We start from the raw sequence: 22,169 nt of genomic DNA, 5'->3' as shown, positions 1-22,169 counted from the left end.
CATGTATAAATATCTACTCTGATCACTGATTCCTGCACTTTCTCTTTTTTCCTTCTTTAATGTTTTTCACTTTTGTATTATAAGATCTATATGTATCATATCAATCTATTCGGCGTAGACCTCTTATATAAACTGATATATAATTAAGCATCAAACTATCAACTTCAAGAAGAAGAAGAAAGAGAAGAAGAAGAAGGCGAAAAAGACAGAGATGAAGCAGAAGATGAAGAAGAAGACAGAGATAAATAAAAAAGAGAAGAAGAAGAAGAAAAAAAAGCCTGCTGCAGTTATTAAGCAGAATCTCTCTTCTTATAAACAATCTACTGCTGCTGTTACAGCCTCAGCTCATCTCATCAAACATCAGATTAGAGATAATAGTATTAAGTTACTCAATATTAAAGAAGTTGAGATTGAATATCTGCACTGAAAAAACATCTCTTTTCAGAGAAAATTAAACCATGTTTAATATCTCTTAGAAATAACTGCTGAATTCATCAAAGATAATTAGATAGCTTAAAGACTGTGTAGATGTTGTGTTTTTTTTTAAAAAAAATTAATTATTACAGAGTAATTAAATTGATGATTTACACAGAAGAATGATAATAATGATGAAAATATTCAATTCTACTATATTGCAGTTCACCTGTAGAATTGCTGTTTCTTAATGTGGACTAGCTCTATAATAATTAACACATCAAGGCTTGTGTGCTACAAAAACATTTTAAATAGAGAGAGATAATAGTGATATTACAGTTACACTGGGTCACACTCACTGAAAACTCTGTTTTCACAAGTAATACATCCGCCACAATTTCTGATTGGTTGGAGTGCCGCGCAGTGGAAGCCAAATTTCACTTGGACAGTCAGGGGGAACATTCTTTTGCCAACGAGCTCGGATCTGCCCATTCGACTCATTTGTCACTACTCCGTATAGACTGCTGCTGTAACTACATAGTTTCTCCTTGTCTTGTCCGCGTTGGCAAGATCAAGCTGAAAAAGTAAAAACCCAGCCTTGTCCCACCTTCACAAGCGTAGAACTCAAAATTCCGCCCTCCGGACTGTTGAGCCTAGCCCGGTTATGTGGCTGAAAGGGCCCAGTTGGCTTGTTTGATGCGAGCAGTGGCTGAACTCTTACCCCTCCAAGTTCCCTCCCCTCACCTCCAATCATTGGCCAGGGGCTGTGCGGACTGAGAATGCGAGAAAGAGGGGTTTGTCACTCCCTAAGAGGTTCAGGTTAGGTTGCTCCTGACGAGCGAAGGGTAGGCATTTTGGAAAATAGAGGATGGGAATGGACCGGGCGCATTTTGCAGGGGTGGGAGAACAAAGATAGTTCTCGTTTTATATATCTGCGCCCAAGGGGGGGGGGGGGGGGGGAAGCTATTTCAGCTCCTTCGTACCCTCACTCCTGGATGCCCATTATTTCTTCTCATTTTTGTTTTATAAAACCATAATTCCCTTTCCCGAGCAAATTTTGTTTTCGCAGCGCAGTTCTTTAACCTCTGATTCTATTCGCGCTCATCTGTTGCCATTTCCGATAGCGAAAACTTGATATACCCGTCCGTCCCCCTTTACCCATCTGCTGCAACAACATCACTCCTCTTCTAGTTATTTGTTGTGAGAAGAGAAGATTAAGATGGATCCATCGCAGCAGCAGCAGCAGCAGAACCCGCCCGCACGTGTGTAGTTACTTTTATTCCTGTTCTTTCTTTAAGCAATCCACCAGCCCAAGGCTCCTCATATCCAAGCAGAATGGATGAGAATGAAAAAATTAGCCTTGGAAGCAAATATATACCCAAATCATAAATGCAATACTTTTGTAACCGCATAAGAAACACGCGCTTACGTTTATTCTATCATAAACCACTTAGCCGCCCCTCAGCAGCAGCCTGGCTATGGCTATCCACCTTACAGTCAAGCCCCTCCTCATGGTACTCAGGGACAGTATCCTCCCCAGGGGCAATATCCTCCGCAGGGATATTATCTACCGCAAGCCCAATATCCTCCTCAGGCGGGCTACTACCCACCGCTGGGACAGTATCCCCCTGGTGCACCCGGCCAGGTGGCACCGGGCCAAGCACTGCCTCCCGGAGGACAACCACAGCCATATGCCCCTCTCCAGCAACAGCCATACGGTGCTCATCCGCCAGGACAGTACCCTCCTCAGCCGGCTGCTGGTCAGTATCCGCCCGCAGCGGGATACCCAGGGAGCTACCCACTGCAACCTGGATACAGCGCACCAGCCGGAGCTCCAACCAAAGCCCTCCCCTCCCTGGGCTATGATGCATCCCACATTGCCACAGGTGACATGAGCGAAGAAGCGCGCAAGCTCAAAAAGGCATTGAGCAGCTTCAACACTGATGAAGCCAAACTAATCCAAGTCCTCTCCAAACCTGATGCTGCCCAGATGACACTCCTGTGCAAAACCTACCGGCACAACATTGGCAAGAACCTTGAAGATGTCATCGCGGACAAAGTAAAACGTGACTTTGGTGACACCCTCCTCACCCTTGTCCGCGGGCCACTGAAAAATGACATAGTATACCTCCACAACGCCCTGCAGGCCACCGGCATATCCAGCGGCGCAGCCTCCAGCTCAACCTCCCCCTCAATCCTCCTCAATGACGTCCTCCTCCGCCGCACAAATGCAGACATAACAGCCCTCAAAACCGCCTTCCATGACACTTACAAAACCAACCTTAGCACCCGGCTAAGCAACTGCCCGGACCTCCGCGGGCCCCACCTCTCCTTATTCACCCAGACCCTCAAAGCCGAGCGCATGGAGGAATCCCAACCGCTCGACCACGCCCTAATCGAAGCCGACGCGGCCAAGCTCGACTCAGCCCCCAAAAACATCGACCCAGGCTCCCACGAGAACGATCTCATCCAGCTCCTCGCAACCCGCAGCGACAACCACCTCCGCGCCGTCGCGGCGGCCCTCTCCACCCGCCCGGCCTTCCGGGACGGAACCCTCACCTTCGAAAAGAAGGTGAAAGCCATCTGGGCGCGGGCGGACAGGAAGGGATTGCGGTATAGTGCACTGCATATTGTGCGCGGGGCGCTGGATGCGGCAGCGCTGGATGCGTGGTTGCTGTACAAGTGCATGAAGGGGATGGGGACGAGGGATTCGCTGCTGATTGCGCGGGTGGTGAAGTTGCATTGGCAGCGGGGACGGGTTGGGGAGGTGAAGGCGGCGTATAGGCGGCGGTTTGATAAGAGTCTTGTGGATGTTGTGGAGAAGGAGACGAGTGGGGATTATGAGAAGGTGTTGGTCGCATTGTTAGAGGGGTAGGTGGTAGTAGTAGTAGTTGTTGTTTAAGTTTGAAGGGGAAAGAAAAAAAAAAGGGGAAAGGGGGTGGTTAGGATCGACTCGTGATGAAGGTGGAATGTGGCCCTTTTCCGTATTATGACACTGACACAACTCTTCTATACTTTTTTCTCCAATTGTCTCTTCTCTCTCTCTCTCTCTCTTATTTTTATTTATTTATTTATTTTTGTACTACAGGCTACATTCACTATTTTATATTGTCCTAGCTCTTTATTAATTAAATGCTGAGAACGAACCAGCTCCATGTCCCTCTCTCATCACCTTCCGATGTCCACTTTTTTGGATGACCCGCGATATCATCCCTGGGATGAGCTATGCTATCCATACATATCCTATTAAGCAAGTTAAGGTTACTCATCACTCGTACCCCCACCCCAGTCCAAGCAATGCAGCAGAAAGTTATGAAGGAACGTTCTTCTCATCATTAATGAAATCTGTATTATCTATATCGAGCACCGTCTATGTATACGTGTAAAGTGCAAAAGGGGTTAGTTGTTATGTGCATCCTGGCCCCATCTAATACAAATGAAAGAATGAACATCATCAAAAGCCAGCCCAGAACCGAACCCAACAAACCACCCAAACAAAAAAACCATACAAAACCCAAACAAAACATAGAAACCAAAGCTTTAAGCTATTAATTCTGTGTTGAGAAGAAAAACCACATGCAAAAGAAAAGGTTAGGTTGTCCAAAGAAATTATTTTCCTTAACAAAGCCGCTTCGCCATACCAGGCGCCTATTAACATCCCCAAGCTTAGTCATGATCGTCGTGTCTTGAAATATATTGATAAATATAATCATCTCTTCGTTTCCGCTGAAATGGTCCAAGTCATCTGTCACTCAACTTCATTCTGAAGGGGCTGACACTGTTCAATGGGAATGTCCTTCGCTATTAGAAGGCGACCACTGCGCCAATCAAGGCACACATGGCAGCGACCCCATATGACATATGGAAATTGCCATTGGCTGCACCCGTTCCAGGAGCAACGGTGGCGCCGGCTGAATCCGTGGCACTGGGTGAAGGGGTGACAGTGGGTGAGGTGACAAAGCCAGTTGCTGTGATAGAAGGGGACGATTCAGGGCCACGAGCGGAAGAAGAGGCCGAAGATGAAGGCGACGACTGCGAAGTAGGCTGGGATGTTCTCTGAGAAGGAGGAAGATGAAGACGGGCCACATTAGAAAATACGAACTCACAACAGAGACTGTTATACATGTATATGTATACGTATATAACGAAAGGCAAAGGGGAATGCTCACTCACAGAAGCCGTGGACGGCGTTGAGGCTCTCCCAGAGTCGGTGACTATCCAGTCACTGGGGAGCCCTGGATACGAGGTTATTGAGGGTGTACTTTTAGGTTTGTGCGTGGTAGATGGGACCCAAGGATACCCGCTTGGATGTATTATACCTTTGGTAGGAGGGGGCCGGGTGGCTTCAGCAGGGGGAATTGAAGACTCTACCTGTTGGCCTGATCCAGGGGTTCCACGGCCATTAACTTTACCACCAACGGCTTCAATAGAGCCCCAATTGCCACTTGTGTCAGTGTACCGGTATTCAGTCCCGGTAGAATAGTCAGTCACGGCAATGGACTTGAGTCCCATGACATAAGGACCAGCGCTGTAATCAGTTGGACCACCAGCCCATTCTGAAAGGGCAGAAAAAAGAATCAGTTCATGTTAGTAATGTACTTTAGCACATATATGATATTGTGTGGGGGGATTACATACCGATAGTTCCAGGGGGGTTGGTAGGGTCACCACCAGCCCACACACCAGCCTTAACTTGCATAGGGGTCTGCGGGTACGAAGCGCCAGCCTCTGCAGCGGTAAGGGTGCGGACAGTGCTACCATCAATCTGCCAGAGAATCCGCTGGCTGTCCCAGTCGATCGAGTAAGTATGATAGCCATTCTGGTTGCCTGGATTACTGTGGAATTGGCCACGGTCAAAGGTGCCTTGTTGGTTCTTTCCGAAGTAGTTGGTCTGCACCCTGCCGTTGTCCACACCAAGCCATTCCCAGTCAACTTCGTCCAGGGTGTCGGATTGCAAGACAGCACTGCTGACAATGCCTCTGCCCGAAGCGGCTTTGATGACGAACTCAACATGGCCAAACATGATGTAGAATTTCGAGATGAGGGTGGGCGAGTCGCCCTGCTTGGCTACGGCCAAAGAAGCCCCGTCTGCGCCATACGATGGGGATCCCCCGAGGATGTCGAATCGCGCAGAGGCGGTGTGAAACTCGAAGTCTGCAGTTCCCCCGAGAGCAGGATTTGGAGGGCAAGCTGTAGATACAAAATAGGTAAGTAACGAATTAATTCAATCTATCAAACAAAAAAACAGGTTCAGAATTAGGGGGCCTGGTGTTTAAGAATTTACTCTTTTGCATGGGATTACAGGCAGTCCAAGTCTGGGCCGCCACCAAGCTGGAACCCGAGAACAGGGACATGGCCAGAGCGGCCACTGAGCCCGAGGAGAGCTTCATGTTGAGAAGCGGTACAGTCTGTAGCTAGTGGGAGAAACAGCAACAGCCCACCTTAGCACAGCAGCTGGTACGAGGATGGACGACGTAGTGTGTATGAAAAGGGGGGTGTATCAGATGTTAGATTGAGGATAAACAAGAAACAATGGTAAGTGGAATGGAGAATGGAGAATGGAGAGGAGGGAGGGAGGAGGAGAAAGAGGGGACAGGAGCTAGATATAATATATAAAAACAGCAGCGGCGGGGGAGCTAACAGAGAAGGAGAGCTGCAGCCAGTGACGACGGGCGACGACGGTAAAGACCCGCCGCCCTCTCTTTCCCTGACAACATCTGCCGCTGCTGTGCGTCCTGCTGCGGCCTCGGGCCTGGGTCAAGCATAATCTCCAATAACAGTCAGTGGCTCCAGTTCTTCTGTCCTCTCCAGCCTCCACTACGCAGCGTATTATTTTAGTACTGCCCCTCCTCCCAACCTCCTCCGTCCTTTCTTCTCCATACTAATATCACAAATATCACAATCAAGTTGAACCAGCCATGCAACTACCAGCAGCCAACCGGCTTTCATCCCTGCAAACATTCATTCTTCTCCACGGCTGATCAGACAGACAGACAACAGTCATGCCAACGAAACAACCACCCCTGCTTCACTGCTCCATCCCTCCGACAAGACTGCCAATTGACTGTTAACTTGGACTCGACGACTCGGGAGTTGAGACATCCCAAGACCCATTTTTTTTTCTTTTTTTTTTCCTTCTTGTTCATCGCAGGTGGGTTCCCGCCACACCTACTAGTCTGTATACGCATAAAACACATAGATTAAGTTCATCGGTAACATGGAAACGGATCAAGAAGTGGGCTTCTTAAGGTTCGCAGACGTTTGGGTTCCCGATCGTAACCAATATATCCTGCCCGTCCCCGAGATATCTTCTTCTTCCATGTTGCTACTACTACCTCGCAGAACTCTGTACGGATTCCGACGCTCCGTGGATCCAACTCTGCTCACCGTTGAACGGCTCAAAATAGCCTTTCAAACATCAACAACAAAAAGCAAACCTCTGTCCGGCGTGGCGCGATTGGCGAGTGCTTTGCCTTTGGCTATCATGCCCACTATTGGCTCTGGCGCTGGGCGGAGGCTGGGGCAAGAGTCGTACGCAGCGTAAGACACTTGACCCTGGCCCTAGCAAAAATGAGGAAAAAGAAAAAGAAAAGAAAAAGAAAAAGAAAGTCATGAGGCGGGGCACGATTAGCGTGTTCTTTTTTTTTAGTGTGTCTGTTAGTATATTAATTACGCAGTACTTTCATATGATTGATTAATATGAGAGATCAGGAGTAATATGATGTTTTAGTGTATTTTATGTATTTTATGTAATTTATTTACTCTAACTCTACGGACCTCCGCAATCAATTTCTACATAGAATTGAAACTTCTCTTAATTGAGTTTTCAGCCTGAAAGGCAGATTAATATATTAAATAACTAAGAGGTTATTGGCTGGAGTTCTCGCATTTTGACCAGACATCAAAGAATTTCATGGATTGATTGAAGGATGACAATGTGCAAGCCACGAAGATTGGAAAAACTACCCAGCCAGATTTTATCTTTTGTGCAGCAGTGTGCAAGGTATCTAAAAGAGTACAATCACAAGGATACAAAGCAGTGGAAATAAATAAAAATGCAGGAATAATCTCCTCAAGGGAATACAGCAGGCGCTCTAAGGCGTACAGAAAAAGTCAACCTCGCTAAAAGCGCCACTCGACCTCGTTATGTAAGCAGACCTCGTGGATAACATAATTTGTTGGTGATTACTACACCTACCCTAGTCACGTGCCACCCCAACCTATTCATTTAGTGTAACTCGCGTAGTTAGATTACAACACAACACAACAATGTTATCCTTCAAGATGTGGTTCGGAAGAACGTACGACCGTCGGATAATAACACGGCCGCTTCTGAACTTGCTTACGAGTGTAAAGGGGCCATAGCGGCTGCTAATTAATTTAGCATATGATATATAAGAAGCCAGTGTACACCTGTAATCATACACTGGCTCAATCAATCTTTGAATCACATCTGATAGCATGTCTAAAAACTGATAAGAAGTGCAGGCTTCTTCAGAACATGATAATTCTGTCTACAAAGTGATTTGTAGTTATCATGCCAGTGTGGTTCTAGAATGTCTCAAAAGATAGTGTATAAAAAGTGATGAGTGAAAGAGTATCTGATTAATACTGCTTCACTTATTAAGAGAAAACTTCACATTCAGACAAATACCATGTATGAGATATGAACAGATGAGATGTAAGAAAGAAGATGAGAGTAGTGAATAAGATTCAAAGAAGTTTACTCTCTACTTAAAAGAAGAATAAAAAGAGAGAAGTGATTATCACTGAAGTTATACAATAATAATAGAAATTATATAATAATATAGTGATATAACAATACAGTAATATAATAATAGATATTATATAATTAATGAGAAATCACTGAAATGAATATCTCTTCTAGTTAATATAAATAACACTCTTCTCTACTATCTGAACTGAAAGATATGCAGAATCTCTCAGAGAGTTTACTTAAAGTAGTAAGAAAAGTAGCTAAGACTGCTGAACTGAAATTGAAGCTCTGTATATATACAAGAATTCTAAACAAGATCAAGATCTTGTGTACATAGTGACAGACTGAGACAGAAGTTAAATAATAATTAACATTTACTGTGAATCAAGCATTCACTATAAAGAGCTTTGCTGATGTAATTATCATTATTAATAAGAATAGAGAAAATCAGATCTTAGATCTGTAGTAGAAGATTAAATATTTATATAGATAGATAACTATATTAAATCTGAAGATTCTATTATAATTGTTTATAATCTCTTCAGAAGTGTATACATTATCAGAGATTACTGTATAGAATGAGAATTTAAGTATGAAATATATTAAGCTAAGAGATCTGCTGAAGCTATTAAGCTTCAATAATAATTAAAAAAATAATGCTGTAATCAGCTGACTAAGTCAGATATAATTATATTATTGAATTAAATATAAACTTATAGATAGATAGTTAATGAAATTTTAACAAGTCTTAAGATCTGCTATGTTTCTATATAAAAAAGTAAAGTTATTATAAATAACTGATGAAAAGATAAATCTTACAGACTTAGAGTGATATTTATTTTTATAAATATGAAATGAGTTTTTCAAATGAATCTTACACAACTTTGAGAAAGTGAATGTATAAGATAAGTATTACAAATACTTCACTAAGTATAGATAAGTGAGTAATCTTATATCATACTTCACACACTTCAGCTTATACTATTTTATATTAAATAAAGAGCTTTTAAAGCTTTCTGTTTACAGATCTTCATTCATAATCTTATATCTGAGTTGAGAGTGAAATGAAAATACTTAATCTTACAGTCAGATACAGTGAAGAAAGCATACAATATTCTCATTATACAGAAATAAGTAAGTCAATTATGACAGAAAATACTATAATTGAGTATGTCTCAGTGAAGAATAAGTAATCAGACTTCTATAATATAAGTTATACATCTGAATACAATGAATCTAGATCTGAATATTATTACTAAAGCATTGAATTCTCTGAAAAAGAAATTCTCTGAGTGAAAATCTTGATATTGTAAGTATTAAGCTTGCTTCAACTGTAAATGTCAAAATCATGATATAAAAGATTACACTCAGTGTGCACAGTTAAGAGAAGTAAGAGAGATAAAAAACTAGCAGAATCAGTAAGCTCAGAGATACTCACTGATATTCTATAAAAAGTCTTCAAAGTGAAAGAGATGTCTGTATTAGATGATTCTCTGAATTCTGTGAATATAAAGAAGAAGCAGACTTCTGAATAAAATACAGATAAGAATAATGAAGTAAATACTCATCTCAATATCTTGAGATCTGAAATATTAATATATAAGAGATACTTGAATAAGAATTGAGAGATGACTGTAAAAGTCTTAGCAGATATAGAAGCTTCTACATAATATATTAATAATTATATAATTTAAAGATTGAAAGAGATTCACTGAGTAAAGAATCTCTGATATATAAGATTATCTAATAATTAATATTTAATATTATCTATAAGAGTAAGAGTTCTCTTACACTTCAAAGAATGATCTTGTTATATTTAAGTATAAGAGCTGCAGAACATGAAATACAATCTTATTCTCAGACTTAATTAATTTCAAAGATTCAATCTGCAGATTCAATAATGTACATACTATATATAGTTAACTGATAGAAAGAAAATAATTTATACAATTCTATTAACTAATATAAGAAGAACATTTCATATCTCTGATATAGAAGAGTTAAATCTGCTTATACATTAATAAGTAAAGAGAATAATTCACAAGATCTCATTTAAAAGCATTCTGTATATCATACAGAATTCAGAAGTAAAGAAAATCAAGATAAAAGATATATAAGAGAATAAGTGTATGAAGAAGCTTCTGAAGAAGTATAAAAAGATCTTCTGAACAGATCTTTCATCAGAATTATCACTGAAATGAGGATTTATACATGAGATTAACACAGAGAATGCAAAATCAGTTAATCAGAATGCATACTCTCTATCACAAATATATCTTAAAGAATAGAAGTGTCAGATCACAGATCTTCTAGAACATAATCTTATATAACTCTTATCAAGTATGTAAGACTTTCCAGTTCTATTTGTGAAAAGAATGAATAAGAAGTGATAAATATGTATCAATTATTGAGCACTTAACAAGCTTATAATCAAGAATAAATATTCACTGTTATAAATTCAACAATAGTTGAATACAGTTGAAAACACCTGATATCTATCAAAGATTAATCTTCTCTCAGAATACTAGTAGATCTGTGTAGATAAACTGTCAGTTCTGTGAATCATATTTAATATGTAATAAGAAAAGTTTGAATTTCTGATAATGTTATTCAGTCTGATAAATGTATTCATCATCTTTTAAACAATGATAAATATAATTCTTTATAAACAGAATGAAATCTTATATCTTATATATCTTGATGATATTCTAGTCTTTTCAAACTCATATAATGAATATCTGAAGCATCTCAATGAAGTGCTTACAACTCTGACAGAGTATAAGCTCTATGCTAAATCAATCAAGTGTGTGTTTAAAATAGAAGAGTTAAAGTTTATAGAATATGTAATAAGTGATGACTGTATACATCTCATTTCAGAGAAATTGAATATCATAGTAAATTAATCATGACTGAGAAATGTACATCATGTATAACAGTTCCTTGAATTGATCTTATACTATCACAGATTTATCAAGAATTTCACATAAATATCTACATCACTCTCAGATCTCTTAAGAGAAATAAATACAAATCTGTGAAAGAAGAAGTTTTATTCAATCATCTGAAATACTATGTATGAAGAGGCTTTTCTCACACTAAGAGAACATATAATAATATTTTCAGTACTTATTCAATCAGATTATAATAAACCTTTCTACATTAAAACAGATACATTTAAATGAGCTATCAGAGACATTCTTCTACAGATGAGTAAGAACAGCAAGCTGCACTCAGTGATATATGATAGTAGAAAACTATGAAGCACTGAGCTCAATTACTCAGTATATAAAAAGAAATTGCTAGTGATCAAGCATATACTGATATTATAGAATAAATATATTAATAACAAGTATATAACAATGATGATCATAGATTATAAAAGTCTTATCTATCTATAATTAATAATAAAACCTTTCAAATGCTTAGCATGTTGAATCTCAGAGTTTCAAGTATACAATCTTCATATCAAATACTGAAAGGAATTGAACACTGTAATATCTGATGCAATCAGTCACAGATCTGATTTCATAAGTGAGAATTCTGTGAATCAGGCACAAGAGACATTCACATTAAACACACTGAGAGAATGCAAGAAATCAGAATAAGTGAACATTATAATCTCTTACTTAAAGAATGATAAGATATCAGATAATAAGTGTTTTATAAGAGTAGTAGAAGAGATGCTTTTAAACTTCAAGCTGAGAAAATTGAAAAACAATGTTATACTTTACTGTAATCTAGAATACACAGAAGCTTCCTATCTAGAATCTTTATTTAGACACAACTTGATAACTCACATGTATAAGAAATTCAGTCACTTAGAAAGCTCTAAACTCATAAGTGTACTCAAATTAAGAGTATACTGATCAAGCATGACTGAGAACATTCAGATGTATGCTTACAAGTGTCTGAATTATTAGGTTGTGAAAGAATTTAAGAAAGGATTAGAATATAAGAAAGTATAATATCAGATGAAGTATATAATACAACTGTTCAAATAATGAGAGATGAATCTCATAGACATATTACTGTGAATGTCAAATGAAAACTGATGAATAATCACTGCTATTGATTACACTACTGACTGATCAGTCATGAAAGCAGTTTCAGAGATGACAGAGAAGATGATGATGAAGTTTCTACATGATGAGATCTATGTCAACTATGAAATACTGTATAAGATTCTAACTGATAACAGTGCAAATCTCATAGAAGAAGTGATGAGGTATTTCATGAGTCAGTTACAGACAAGATATCATAGAACAATGTCATATCATCTGCAGATAAATGAGAAGATGAAACACTTGAATGAAATCTTGAGCAACATGCTGATAAAATATCTAGTGAGCAAGCCTATAAGATTATGAGATGAATATCTCAGTTAGATACTATTAATCATGCAAATTCAGCAGCATGCAGTCTTCAAGCATTTATCATTCTATCTGTTGTATGGATTGCATCTGCGCATTCTGAAGAATGCTTTGAAAAAGATGAGAAAGAAAACAGCAGTTACAGACACAGTAGTAGTAGTTACAGACACAACAGTTACAGACACAGAACCAAGATTGAAAGAGATCAGTCACACACATGTAAAAGCTAATGAGTTACTCCTGAACTGAGCAATTCAATCAAAAAGAATATGAGACTCACTAGTTAAGAAATCAAGTCTCAAGATGAGAATATGAGTTCTCATACATAATGAGAATTCTGAGAAGTTTCAATCTAGGTGGTTTGAGTCATATAAAATACTCAAATCACATTCTCTGAGAATGTACACATTGAAAGAATCAGAGGGACAGGTCTTATACAACTTAATCAATAATTCATGACTTATGAAAGTAAAGATGCAAGACCTGAGCAGATTATAATCATTTACAGCACTATTATCAGTGTTGAAAAAGAAGAGACTTACAATTGAAAAGTCTTGTGAAGTAAGAGAAATCATAGATACTTATAAACTAGATGATCTCACTTATTCTGATCTTTTCATGATTATAAGGAAAGAATGAGAAGTAATGAAGAAATCAGATGAATATCACACTTTAATAAGTGATGAGACTGCAGCTAGTTGTATAATAACATGCTGCAGACAGCAGATGCAATGCAGTAAAGAGTGATCTCAAAGCAGCAGACTTGCACATGAATCAGATTACAGAAGAAAAAGAAATTCAGAGTTGAATTCAACTGTGTACACCAGTTCAATCACAGAGATCACAGAGAATGAACTATCTGAAACATTCACAGATGCATGAGATCAAGCCATCTCAATCTCTGAGAATGCTCAGAAATTGAGTGAGATTAGTTTCAATGAGCTGTTTGCTATAGTGGTCTGAGTAAGTGAAGAGAGACAGTATAATGTGTGAGACAGAATTATAAAAGATGGAAGCTGCTGAATCTAGTCACTGAACACTGTATTATATAGAGGTTGTGTAAGAGTAGTGACTAGCAGATAAAGAAAAAGTGTAAGAAAAGAGATAATGAATTGATCATCAACTGTAAGAGTCAGCTGCAAAAGATAAATGTTATTATACACATCTTATTCATTTTCATATATCACATATTTAATCTATTTCCAACACCACATCATCTGAAAAACATCAAAAACAAAGAAAATCTCAAAACTCAAGATCTGCAAGAAATTTGAGAACTGCAAGCTGCTCTTGCAACAATGCTGTGTATGTCTCTGATTTCTCTATCACTCTGCATACAACATTAATGTCATTTATGACAAGATTGACTGAAATGCTAATATAGAAATGTGTACATATATGTGTAGAGAAATTGAAGAAGAGCATGAGACTCACAGAATCAGAAGTCAAGAAAGAGAGAATGAAGATAGAAGAAATGAAAGAGAGAGACACAGAATCAGATGAATAACAGAAGCTATCTGAGACTGAATACTTATAATCTGATGTGCGCACAACCTTTCTCACAGAAAAGAGAGAGAAAGTGACAGAAGAAGCTTGAGAATGAGAGAGAGTAGTCTCAGCAGTGTTATCATCTTTGATTAGAATGATCTCTGATACTGAAGTAACTAAGAATCATTATTAGTGTATAAAAATTGCAAAATCAGAGATAAGAACAGTTACTGAATGAATACTCACTGGTCTTAGAGTTGTATGTGCAATTATAACATGCATGAGACTTCTCAGAAAGAGAGAGAGAGACATGAAAGAATGCAGAAAGCAGAATGCAGCATGTGAATGACTCATTTTCATAATAATATTTCAGATAAGATGTACAAGCCTCACATCTGTAAGTGTAAAAGAGTATGACATCTGTATTTCTATTTCTGAAAACATGAATATCTTTCATCTGCATCACAAAGTCAGATGACAGACACTAGAGAATAGGCTGATACAGATCTATCATTCTGAAGAAATTCATCAGAGTAAATGTCTCTGCAATATTAAACTTTACAGTTATGAAAAGCTTCTTGATATCTGTGAATATCATGACTTTATACACAGTAAAACTCATAACAATTTTCTCTAAGAATAGAAAAATCAGTGTCAGAAAGAAAAGATGAAAAAGAAAAAGACTTACAATTTTAATACTGTTGAGAGAGAGAGTGATTCTCTGAAATGAATAAATAATTGTCTCATCATAAATATTTAAAATGAATGTAATAATCAGCATTTGCAACTGAGCTTCAGATTGTTATATTATATACAGTCTTTATATAATAAATTGTTCTAAGAGTCAGTAAGAAGAGCAGGAGTGTACATACTGAGAAACATAATTCATTAAGTCTATGCAACATCTTCTTGAAACAGGAAGAGCTGATAATGAAAGTAGAGATGACAAAACCAGAAGTAGTGAGAGTGAGGGTTGTGAAAACAGGGGTAGCAGAAGCAGGAGAATCAGATACAGAAGCAGATGTAGAAGATTGAGAGAGAGTGGCAGAGAAAGAAACAGAGAAGGCAGAGAGAGATACAGAAGACTCAGTCACATATAATATGAATAATTTCTTCATTATTATGTTCTTCAAGTTCTTGATCAATGATTCAACATTGAGTTCACTATCATCAGCAGATGCAGATCTGTTAATATATGAGAATTCTATACAAATAAAAACAATATATCAGTATCTGCATTCATGCAAAATCATGTCAGAAAACATGATCAGAAACCTGCTGAGAAGAAAATAGTTGAGAATGTATAAGAAGATAAAGAAGATGTGTCATTCATGATAGTATATTCTGACAATTGTTAGAAGATAAACAAGTTCTGATCACATTTCATAATGCATTACACTTACTGCTAATGAACTGCCTGGTATAAGCACTACAATGATACTTGTTATGAGAACAGAGAATTATCACCAGAAATGTGTATAATATAATAGATGAACAGATGAAAAGAGTTAAACAGAAGAAGGAGTAGAAATCTTGAATGAGATAGTGATATTCAATAATGATGATGATGAAGAAGATGATTGAAGAATAAGAAAAGTTAGTGAATGAGTGATATAATATAGTGAAGATTTCTTTATAAGAGTGTACACAGAACACTAGCTGAATTAGAGATAGGTTACAAGATTGTGAATGCTAGTGGCGCGCTAATCCGCATGAAGCTAGAGTGAATGTCATAGTCATGTGAGTGTGATCAAATCTGGTGAGAGAGAATGTGGTTTGAAAGAATGTACAGTGGTTCAGAAGAACATATGATTGTCAGATAATAATACAGCCACTTCTGAACTTGCTTACAAGTGTAAAGAGGCCATAGCAGCCGCTAATTAATTTAGTGTACAATATATAAGAAGCCGGCGTATGCCTGTAATTGTACGCTGGCTCAACCAACCTTTGAATCACAAAGAGGTTATGAAGCTCTTCGCAAGCAATGAATAACTGTAACAATGTGCTAAATTGACATCTCCACGCATTATTACAAGCGTGCCTAGATGATTTATTGATTAATTGAACTCATGATGAACCTGAGATTGAGTGAAAAGCCTGACTTAATGAAGGATTATGTGCTAATGTGTAGAAGAAGAAATTCACAAATGTCTGAAGCATAAGAAGGATTAGATGTGAGCTTATCAACATCTGTAATGAACTGAAAAGTGACTGCTCTAGAGATATTTAAGCTGAATGAAATCATTGCAGAAGAACAGTCTGATAAGTTCAATATATATGAAGATCTGATTGAAGGCATCAGTGAGATGTCAGACAATGTGAGAGACTCAAGTGACTGAAATGACAATAGCTCAGTAAGTGAGGAGACTTGTATAAGGCTTGAAATTACAAGACTTCAGTATGAGGTTGAGCAGATGAAGATCAGTAGAGATGACTCTGTAGATGATGAGATGAGAGCAGACCTGATAGAATATCTTTAATGAAAAGAAAAGACATCTGTTATAATAAAAGTTCTTGAAGAATTCAGAAGCTAAGTAAGACTTATCAAAAAATCAATAGTTCTCACTGAATTCATTAACTACTCAATATGAAGAGAGAAAATTCTTTTAACTGCAGAATAGTCTGAAATCAATGATATTCTTAAAGATAATGATCTTAGTGAGAATATCACTATGAATATACAACATTTCTGAAAAGAACACAATCTTTGATTATATAATTACATGTGATCTGCAATTGCTCTGCAGGTCAAGGCTCATTTCACTATACTCAAGAAATTCAAGTTGTCTGCTTATACTCTATGAACTATTATAGAGAATAACTTTTCTGAGAGACCTGCTATCTGCAGAATCTGTCTGTTTGAGAAACTGATTAGTATAACTGCTAAGTCAAAAGACTCAGATTGTGCTTTCATTGAACATCTGATTGTTATAAGAACTGATTATATCTGTCTAGAATATGAGATTTCAGATGTCATGTTTTTCAACAGACTGCTTACAGAAGTCAACAGAGGTTGAGCCTCATTCATAAGAAATTGAATGAATCAAATTGACAAAGATAATACTCAACTCTTAGAGAATGATTTTATAAGTCTGTGCTGTGATATTCTTTTACAGCTCTCTGCTGTGAATGAAGCAAATACTGATATATCTAGAAATTCTATCAACAACATACAAGATAAGGATAAGAAAGACAAGAACAAAGAGAAAGACAATGACAAGAATAAGAACACTGAATTCAAACCTGAATATAGAGATAATGATGCGAGAACCTGCTATCATTGTCAAAAGATTAATCATATTCAGACTGACTGTTGAAAGAAATACTCTGAGAAACATTCTTCAAACTTCAATATGAATAGAAACAAGAATAAAGACAAGAATGCAGAGAATACAGATACTGCTCCTATTCACAATGTTATAAAGCAAGTATTTTGCATCAAAGAAAAGGCCTATGCAAGTGATCAGACAGGAAAAGATACCTGGATTCTAGACTCTGAATCAGACACTCATGCCACACTTCACAGAGATCTTGTTGTGACAAAATCTCAGAAGGTGAAAGTAATGTTGAAAATGACAGACAGAACAGTGATCTCTGCTGCAGCTATAGAAGATATGAAGATTTCAGTGAAAGAGATGAATATGCTGTTAAATGATGTCTACTATGTTCTGAAGTTAGAAGTGAACCTCATGAGTATGAGTAAGCTTATATGTCAGAGTTATACCTATAAGCAGTTAATATATGAGAATAATCATACTATGTTGATTATATCTCCTGACTGCATGTTCTCATTTACAGCAAGATTAAATGAGAATGATATCTATGAGATGAAAAGACTGATTATATACAGAGACTTGATTTGATTTGCTATGCTTAATGATGATTTTGAATCTGTGAATACATTACAGATGAAAGATGACACAATATTAACACTATCTGAAAGAAATGATACAAAGATTATAGAACTTATAATGATGCAATAGCATTAAAAGCTAGAACATCTAAATTTCATAAATATTGCAAAAATGATGGCAGATTCATACCTAGAAATGAGAATTATTAGTCAATGAGCTTTATCATTCTGCAAAGTCTGTGTTCAGGTAAAAATGACACATTCAATCTTTGCATCTATGACATAAGCTGTCAAGCTGATAATGAGATTCTTCATTGATCTGGCAGGGGGTGAAAAAACACTTTTTAACAGGAATAACATTCTCACTAGAGAGGGTGCAAGCTACTGATTGAGTATAACAGACAATACAATCTGTTATAGATGAGTAATTCTTATGATAAGAAAGAGAGAATCTACTGCAAGATTAATGAATTTCATTATAAGTATTAAGATAACTATACAATGTTGAGTTGAAACTCTACACTGAGATGATGAAGAAGAGTTCAAAAGTCAAGAACTTAAGATCTACTGTCAGAGCAAAGAAATAGCATATGAAATAACTATATCTGATACATCACAATCAAATGACTCAGCAGAACACATGAATTGAATAGTTGCAGAAAAGATATAAAGCCTACTATTTAATAGTGAATTGAAAAGAGAACTTTGAAGTGAAGCAATGCAAGCTGTGATTATAATGATTAATACATTCTCAACATCAACAAAGATATTTGAATGTAAGAAAGAAATATCACTTACATCTTTTAAAGTGTGAACTGAGGTGCAATCTTCTGTTCATTGAATATGAAGATAAGGGTGCAAGGTCTACAAGAAGGATTTGAAAGTGTTAAATAAGCTCATGAATAGAACTGATGACAAGGAATGACAGCTAGTTGAATATCAAGAATTACATTAATATTATGTGTGAGATTCTGTTGCATGTTGTCTTGAGATTGCACAAGATATTATATTTAATGAAGCTCTTGATATGAGTGTAAATACACCTGTAAATACAGTGAGAGAATTCAATGAATTGCCTAATGAATTGAATATTCTGAATGTCAGAGAGAAATGACAGCACTGCTTACTATAACATCTTACAAAGAAAAAGTCAGATGTTTTGAAGATAATTATAAATAAGAACTTAGAGAGTACAATTATTATTATTATTATTATTCTTCAATTATAGATGTATGCAGTCAGAGACTATGACATCTACCTGAGAACTTTTAGTTCTCAGGGTTTTTTCTATGTCTGTAAAGTTAACTATTATACATTCATCAATTTCAGATATGCAAAATCAGAAAATTCCAGCCCAGAATACAAAAACTGTTTACAAATTGCAGTGTTTTAACATCTTTTGATACTTTGAAACCATTTGACAATATCATGACAAAGGAAAAGAGAAAAAGAACACAGTTTCAAAGATAGACACATTAAATAGATAGATAGAAAGAAATTGAAAGAAAAAGATAAAGAAAAAGATAAAGTAAAGAGAGACTATAACAAAACAAATTATTAAAAGAGAGTGTATAGCTGTTTTAACAGACTATATCTGATTGATTTCCTCCTCTTCATATTCAGATAATTCTGAATTTAGCCATTTTCTTATAGCTGCTTGAGTTTCTGATAGAAAGTCTATTAAGTATTTAATTCCTGTCTCAGTTGAGAATAAGAATCTCATATTTAATTGATTTAGATCATACTTCTCTTTCAATCTGGCTCTGAGACTATTGTATAATGCACAGTGCATTACAATATGCTCAGGATTCTCATTTGTATTGCAGAATGAGCATTCTATTGAGTCAAATCTATCATCAAATCTTTGTATATAAGATTTGAAATAGCCATGTCCTAGTTTCAGCTGTATTATAGATGAGAATATTTTCTTTTTATATTTAATTGAACAAGATTTCCACTTGGGTTTTGTTTCAAATCTTGAATAATGTATACTCTTCTTTTGTTTCTGCCAGCTTTCATTTCACTTGTCTAAACAAGATTCTTTTATTTTTCTCTTTATAAAAGATCAGGACACAATTTTTTGAATAGATCTGCTTAATTCTGCACCCTTTTTTGCAGCTGAATCAGTCAATTCATTGCCATGAATATTCATATGAGCAGGAACTCAGTGCAGATGAATTATCAGCTTTGATATTCTTCTCTTTTGAATTTTCAAAACAGAGTTTAAGATCAGTTCAAGATTCATTTGACTATTATGAATCTGACTATTTCTAAGTCTTTTTAAAGCAGCTTGACTATCAGAGAATATTCATGCCTCTTTCAAACAATTTTCTCTTTTATGAGATTTTATTTCAATGAGTTTGAAAGCTTTCACTATTGCAAATAGTTCAGCATCAAAGACTTCACATTCAGAGTCTAGATTTCAGAAATCTGAGATAAAATTAATATTATCTTCAGTATAAGCAATGCCTGCGCCTAATCTATTCAAGTTCTCATTTTTTGAGTCATCTGAATAAATCAGAATAGAGTCTTTTATATTGATTGTAGAAATTCTCTTCAAATGCTGTTCATATTCTTTCTCTTTTGATAGTTCACTTATTTGTAAGTCTATAAGAGATTCAAGCTTTTCTCTTCAGAGAGATAACTTCTCATGATCAACTTTTTCAACATTTAAAGAAGAAAATTGATTTTTAATCAGAGAGCATAGTCTGTACAGTTGAGAAGGCATTTTCTTTGAAGAATTATTTTCATTCCAATCAAGAAATCTATTCCAATTCAGTTCATTTCCAGAGTTAATTGATGAAAATGAAGAAGAAACTCTTTCTCTGATTATATGATTTGAGCTCATCTTTACAACTCTCAGAGCATAGTTCATACAGGCCTTTTCAAATCTAATAGCAGGAGGAGGAATTGAAGCTTCAATTTCCATTGCTTTAATAGAAGATGATTTGAATGCTCTCAGAATTCTTCTCAAGGCTCTGTTTTGCAGACTTTGAAAGAGTTCAGTGAAATTCTCTTGATTATTCCATCAAACTTGAACTCCATAATCAGCTACTGATGTAATACAGGCTATATATAACTGTCTCATAGCCTGGAAGAATAGACCCCTCTCTGTATTTGATAGTCTGATTATGTTGTTTAATAGTCTTTCTGCCTTGACAGTTCTTTGTTGAATGTGATATTTAAAATTCAACTTGGAGTTTAATCATACTCCTAATCATTTGACATTTACACTGAGTTTAATCTCTCTATTTAAAAGAGTTAGAGATAGTTCTTTCTCATTGAATCTAGAAAAGAAATGAATTAACTCAGTTTTATTCATATCAAATTGAATTTGATTGATATCTGCTCTAACAAAGATTTCCTTTGCAGCTTCTTCAATTACTTTCAAATTCTCTTTGATAGTTTTTGAGCTGTAGACTAGACCAATATCATTCACATAACTCAGAGATTGCACTATTCTCATATTTCTATTTTTGAATAGATATGCAGTGTATATTGCAAATAAAATGAGTGAGATTGAAGATCCCTGTGATACTCCTATTTTTATCTCAGTCTTGTCTTGTTTCATTCCATCAAAGAAGAGTTGTATAATTCTTTTAGACATAAAACAGTTAACCCATTTTATTAGAGAAAGTGACAGTTTTAATATCTTCAATGTCTGAATTAACTTTGACTTTGAAACATGATCAAATGCTTCTTTTATATCAATAAAAACTGCAGTTGAGACCAGACCCTCATGCTTTGCTATTTGAATATCATGAACAACTGAGAGAACAGTGTCAATTGCAGAACACTGTTTTCTATCTCTCATTTGTTCACTGAATAAAAGAGAATCACCTATAGAGCTTATAAAAAATAGTTGAGTAGCTATTATCTTTTCTAAAACCTTTCCTAGGCAGTTCAATAGAGATATTACTCTATATGACTTAGAAATTGAAGTTTTTCTATTAGATTTTGCAAGAATCACTCCAGTGACTTCTCTCCAGCATTCAGAATGATATTCATTTTTCAAGAGATTGAAAAAGAGCTCAAAATATTCATTCTTTAAGTAGGAATATGTATTTTGAATAATCAAGTGATTAATTGAATCAGGACCTGCAGCAGTTTTAACAGAACTTGAGAAGATAGCTGACTCTAATTCATCTTGTGTAAGATCAGGCCATTCCCAGTCATTTTCATCAATGTAGTTGAGAAGTGATATATTCTCTTCCTCTGAATCTGAATCTGAATCTGGTGAGTTCTGAAAGAGAATTCTCATGAAAGCTTGACATTTTTCCTCAAAAGAGTTTGCTGTATATGATTCATTCTGAAACTCATATTCTAA

The 22,169-nt window shown here is 36.4% G+C and overlaps 3 protein-coding genes across 5 annotated transcripts; 2 read left to right on the top strand and 1 right to left on the bottom strand.

Moving 5' to 3' along the window:
• Nucleotides 1–1,359: 1,359 nt before the first annotated feature.
• BDBG_03330 (annexin) lies at nt 1,360–3,933 on the top strand. Its single transcript, XM_002626120.2, has 2 exons — nt 1,360–1,676; nt 1,869–3,933. The coding sequence occupies exons 1-2, from the start codon at nt 1,634–1,636 to the stop codon at nt 3,287–3,289; spliced, it is 1,464 nt and encodes a 487-aa protein (XP_002626166.1). The 5' UTR covers nt 1,360–1,633; the 3' UTR covers nt 3,290–3,933.
• On the bottom strand, nt 3,528–6,999 carry BDBG_03329 (murein transglycosylase). Of its 3 annotated transcripts, XM_002626119.2 has the most exons (5): nt 5,699–6,999; nt 5,053–5,604; nt 4,734–4,970; nt 4,588–4,649; nt 3,528–4,470 (listed from the first exon to the last, which is right to left on the bottom strand). In XM_002626119.2, the coding sequence occupies exons 1-5, from the start codon at nt 5,802–5,804 to the stop codon at nt 4,219–4,221; spliced, it is 1,209 nt and encodes a 402-aa protein (XP_002626165.1). In that variant the 5' UTR covers nt 5,805–6,999; the 3' UTR covers nt 3,528–4,218. The 3 variants fall into 3 exon arrangements, with proteins under 3 accessions (XP_002626165.1, XP_031577668.1, XP_031577669.1); XM_031721199.1 differs by having other exon boundaries at nt 4,588–4,970; XM_031721200.1 differs by having other exon boundaries at nt 4,584–4,970; nt 5,699–6,969.
• BDBG_03328 (uncharacterized protein) lies at nt 6,149–7,082 on the top strand. The gene is made up of 2 exons (XM_031721198.1): nt 6,149–6,193; nt 6,322–7,082. Exon 2 carries the CDS (start codon nt 6,632–6,634, stop codon nt 6,956–6,958), a length of 327 nt encoding a protein of 108 aa, XP_031577667.1. The 5' UTR covers nt 6,149–6,193; nt 6,322–6,631; the 3' UTR covers nt 6,959–7,082.
• The last annotated feature ends 15,087 nt before the right edge of the window (nt 7,083–22,169 follow it).

The sequence above is a fragment of the Blastomyces gilchristii genome (genome assembly GCF_000003855.2).
Source record: "Blastomyces gilchristii SLH14081 genomic scaffold supercont1.5, whole genome shotgun sequence".
Lineage (NCBI taxonomy): Eukaryota > Fungi > Ascomycota > Eurotiomycetes > Onygenales > Ajellomycetaceae > Blastomyces > Blastomyces gilchristii.
Note: the sequence above shows the minus strand (reverse complement) of the source record. Positions and strands in the feature narration are given on the sequence as shown.

Excerpts from the sequence above, each read along its gene's own strand:
- BDBG_03329 (XM_031721199.1), bottom strand. The coding sequence starts at position 5,804 with ATGAAGCTCTCCTCGGGCTCAGTGGCCGCTCTGGCCATGTCCCTGTTC. Across the intron at positions 4,971-5,052 it reads CAACCCCCCTGGAACTATCG|AATGGGCTGGTGGTCCAACT; the intron begins GTATGTAATCCC and ends CTGCCCTTTCAG. Across the intron at positions 4,471-4,587 it reads CAACGCCGTCCACGGCTTCT|AGAACATCCCAGCCTACTTC; the intron begins GTGAGTGAGCAT and ends CCTCCTTCTCAG.
- BDBG_03328 (XM_031721198.1), top strand. The coding sequence starts at position 6,632 with ATGGAAACGGATCAAGAAGTGGGCTTCTTAAGGTTCGCAGACGTTTGG.
- BDBG_03330 (XM_002626120.2), top strand. The coding sequence starts at position 1,634 with ATGGATCCATCGCAGCAGCAGCAGCAGCAGAACCCGCCCGCAC. Across the intron at positions 1,677-1,868 it reads GCAGCAGAACCCGCCCGCAC|CCGCCCCTCAGCAGCAGCCT; the intron begins GTGTGTAGTTAC and ends TAAACCACTTAG.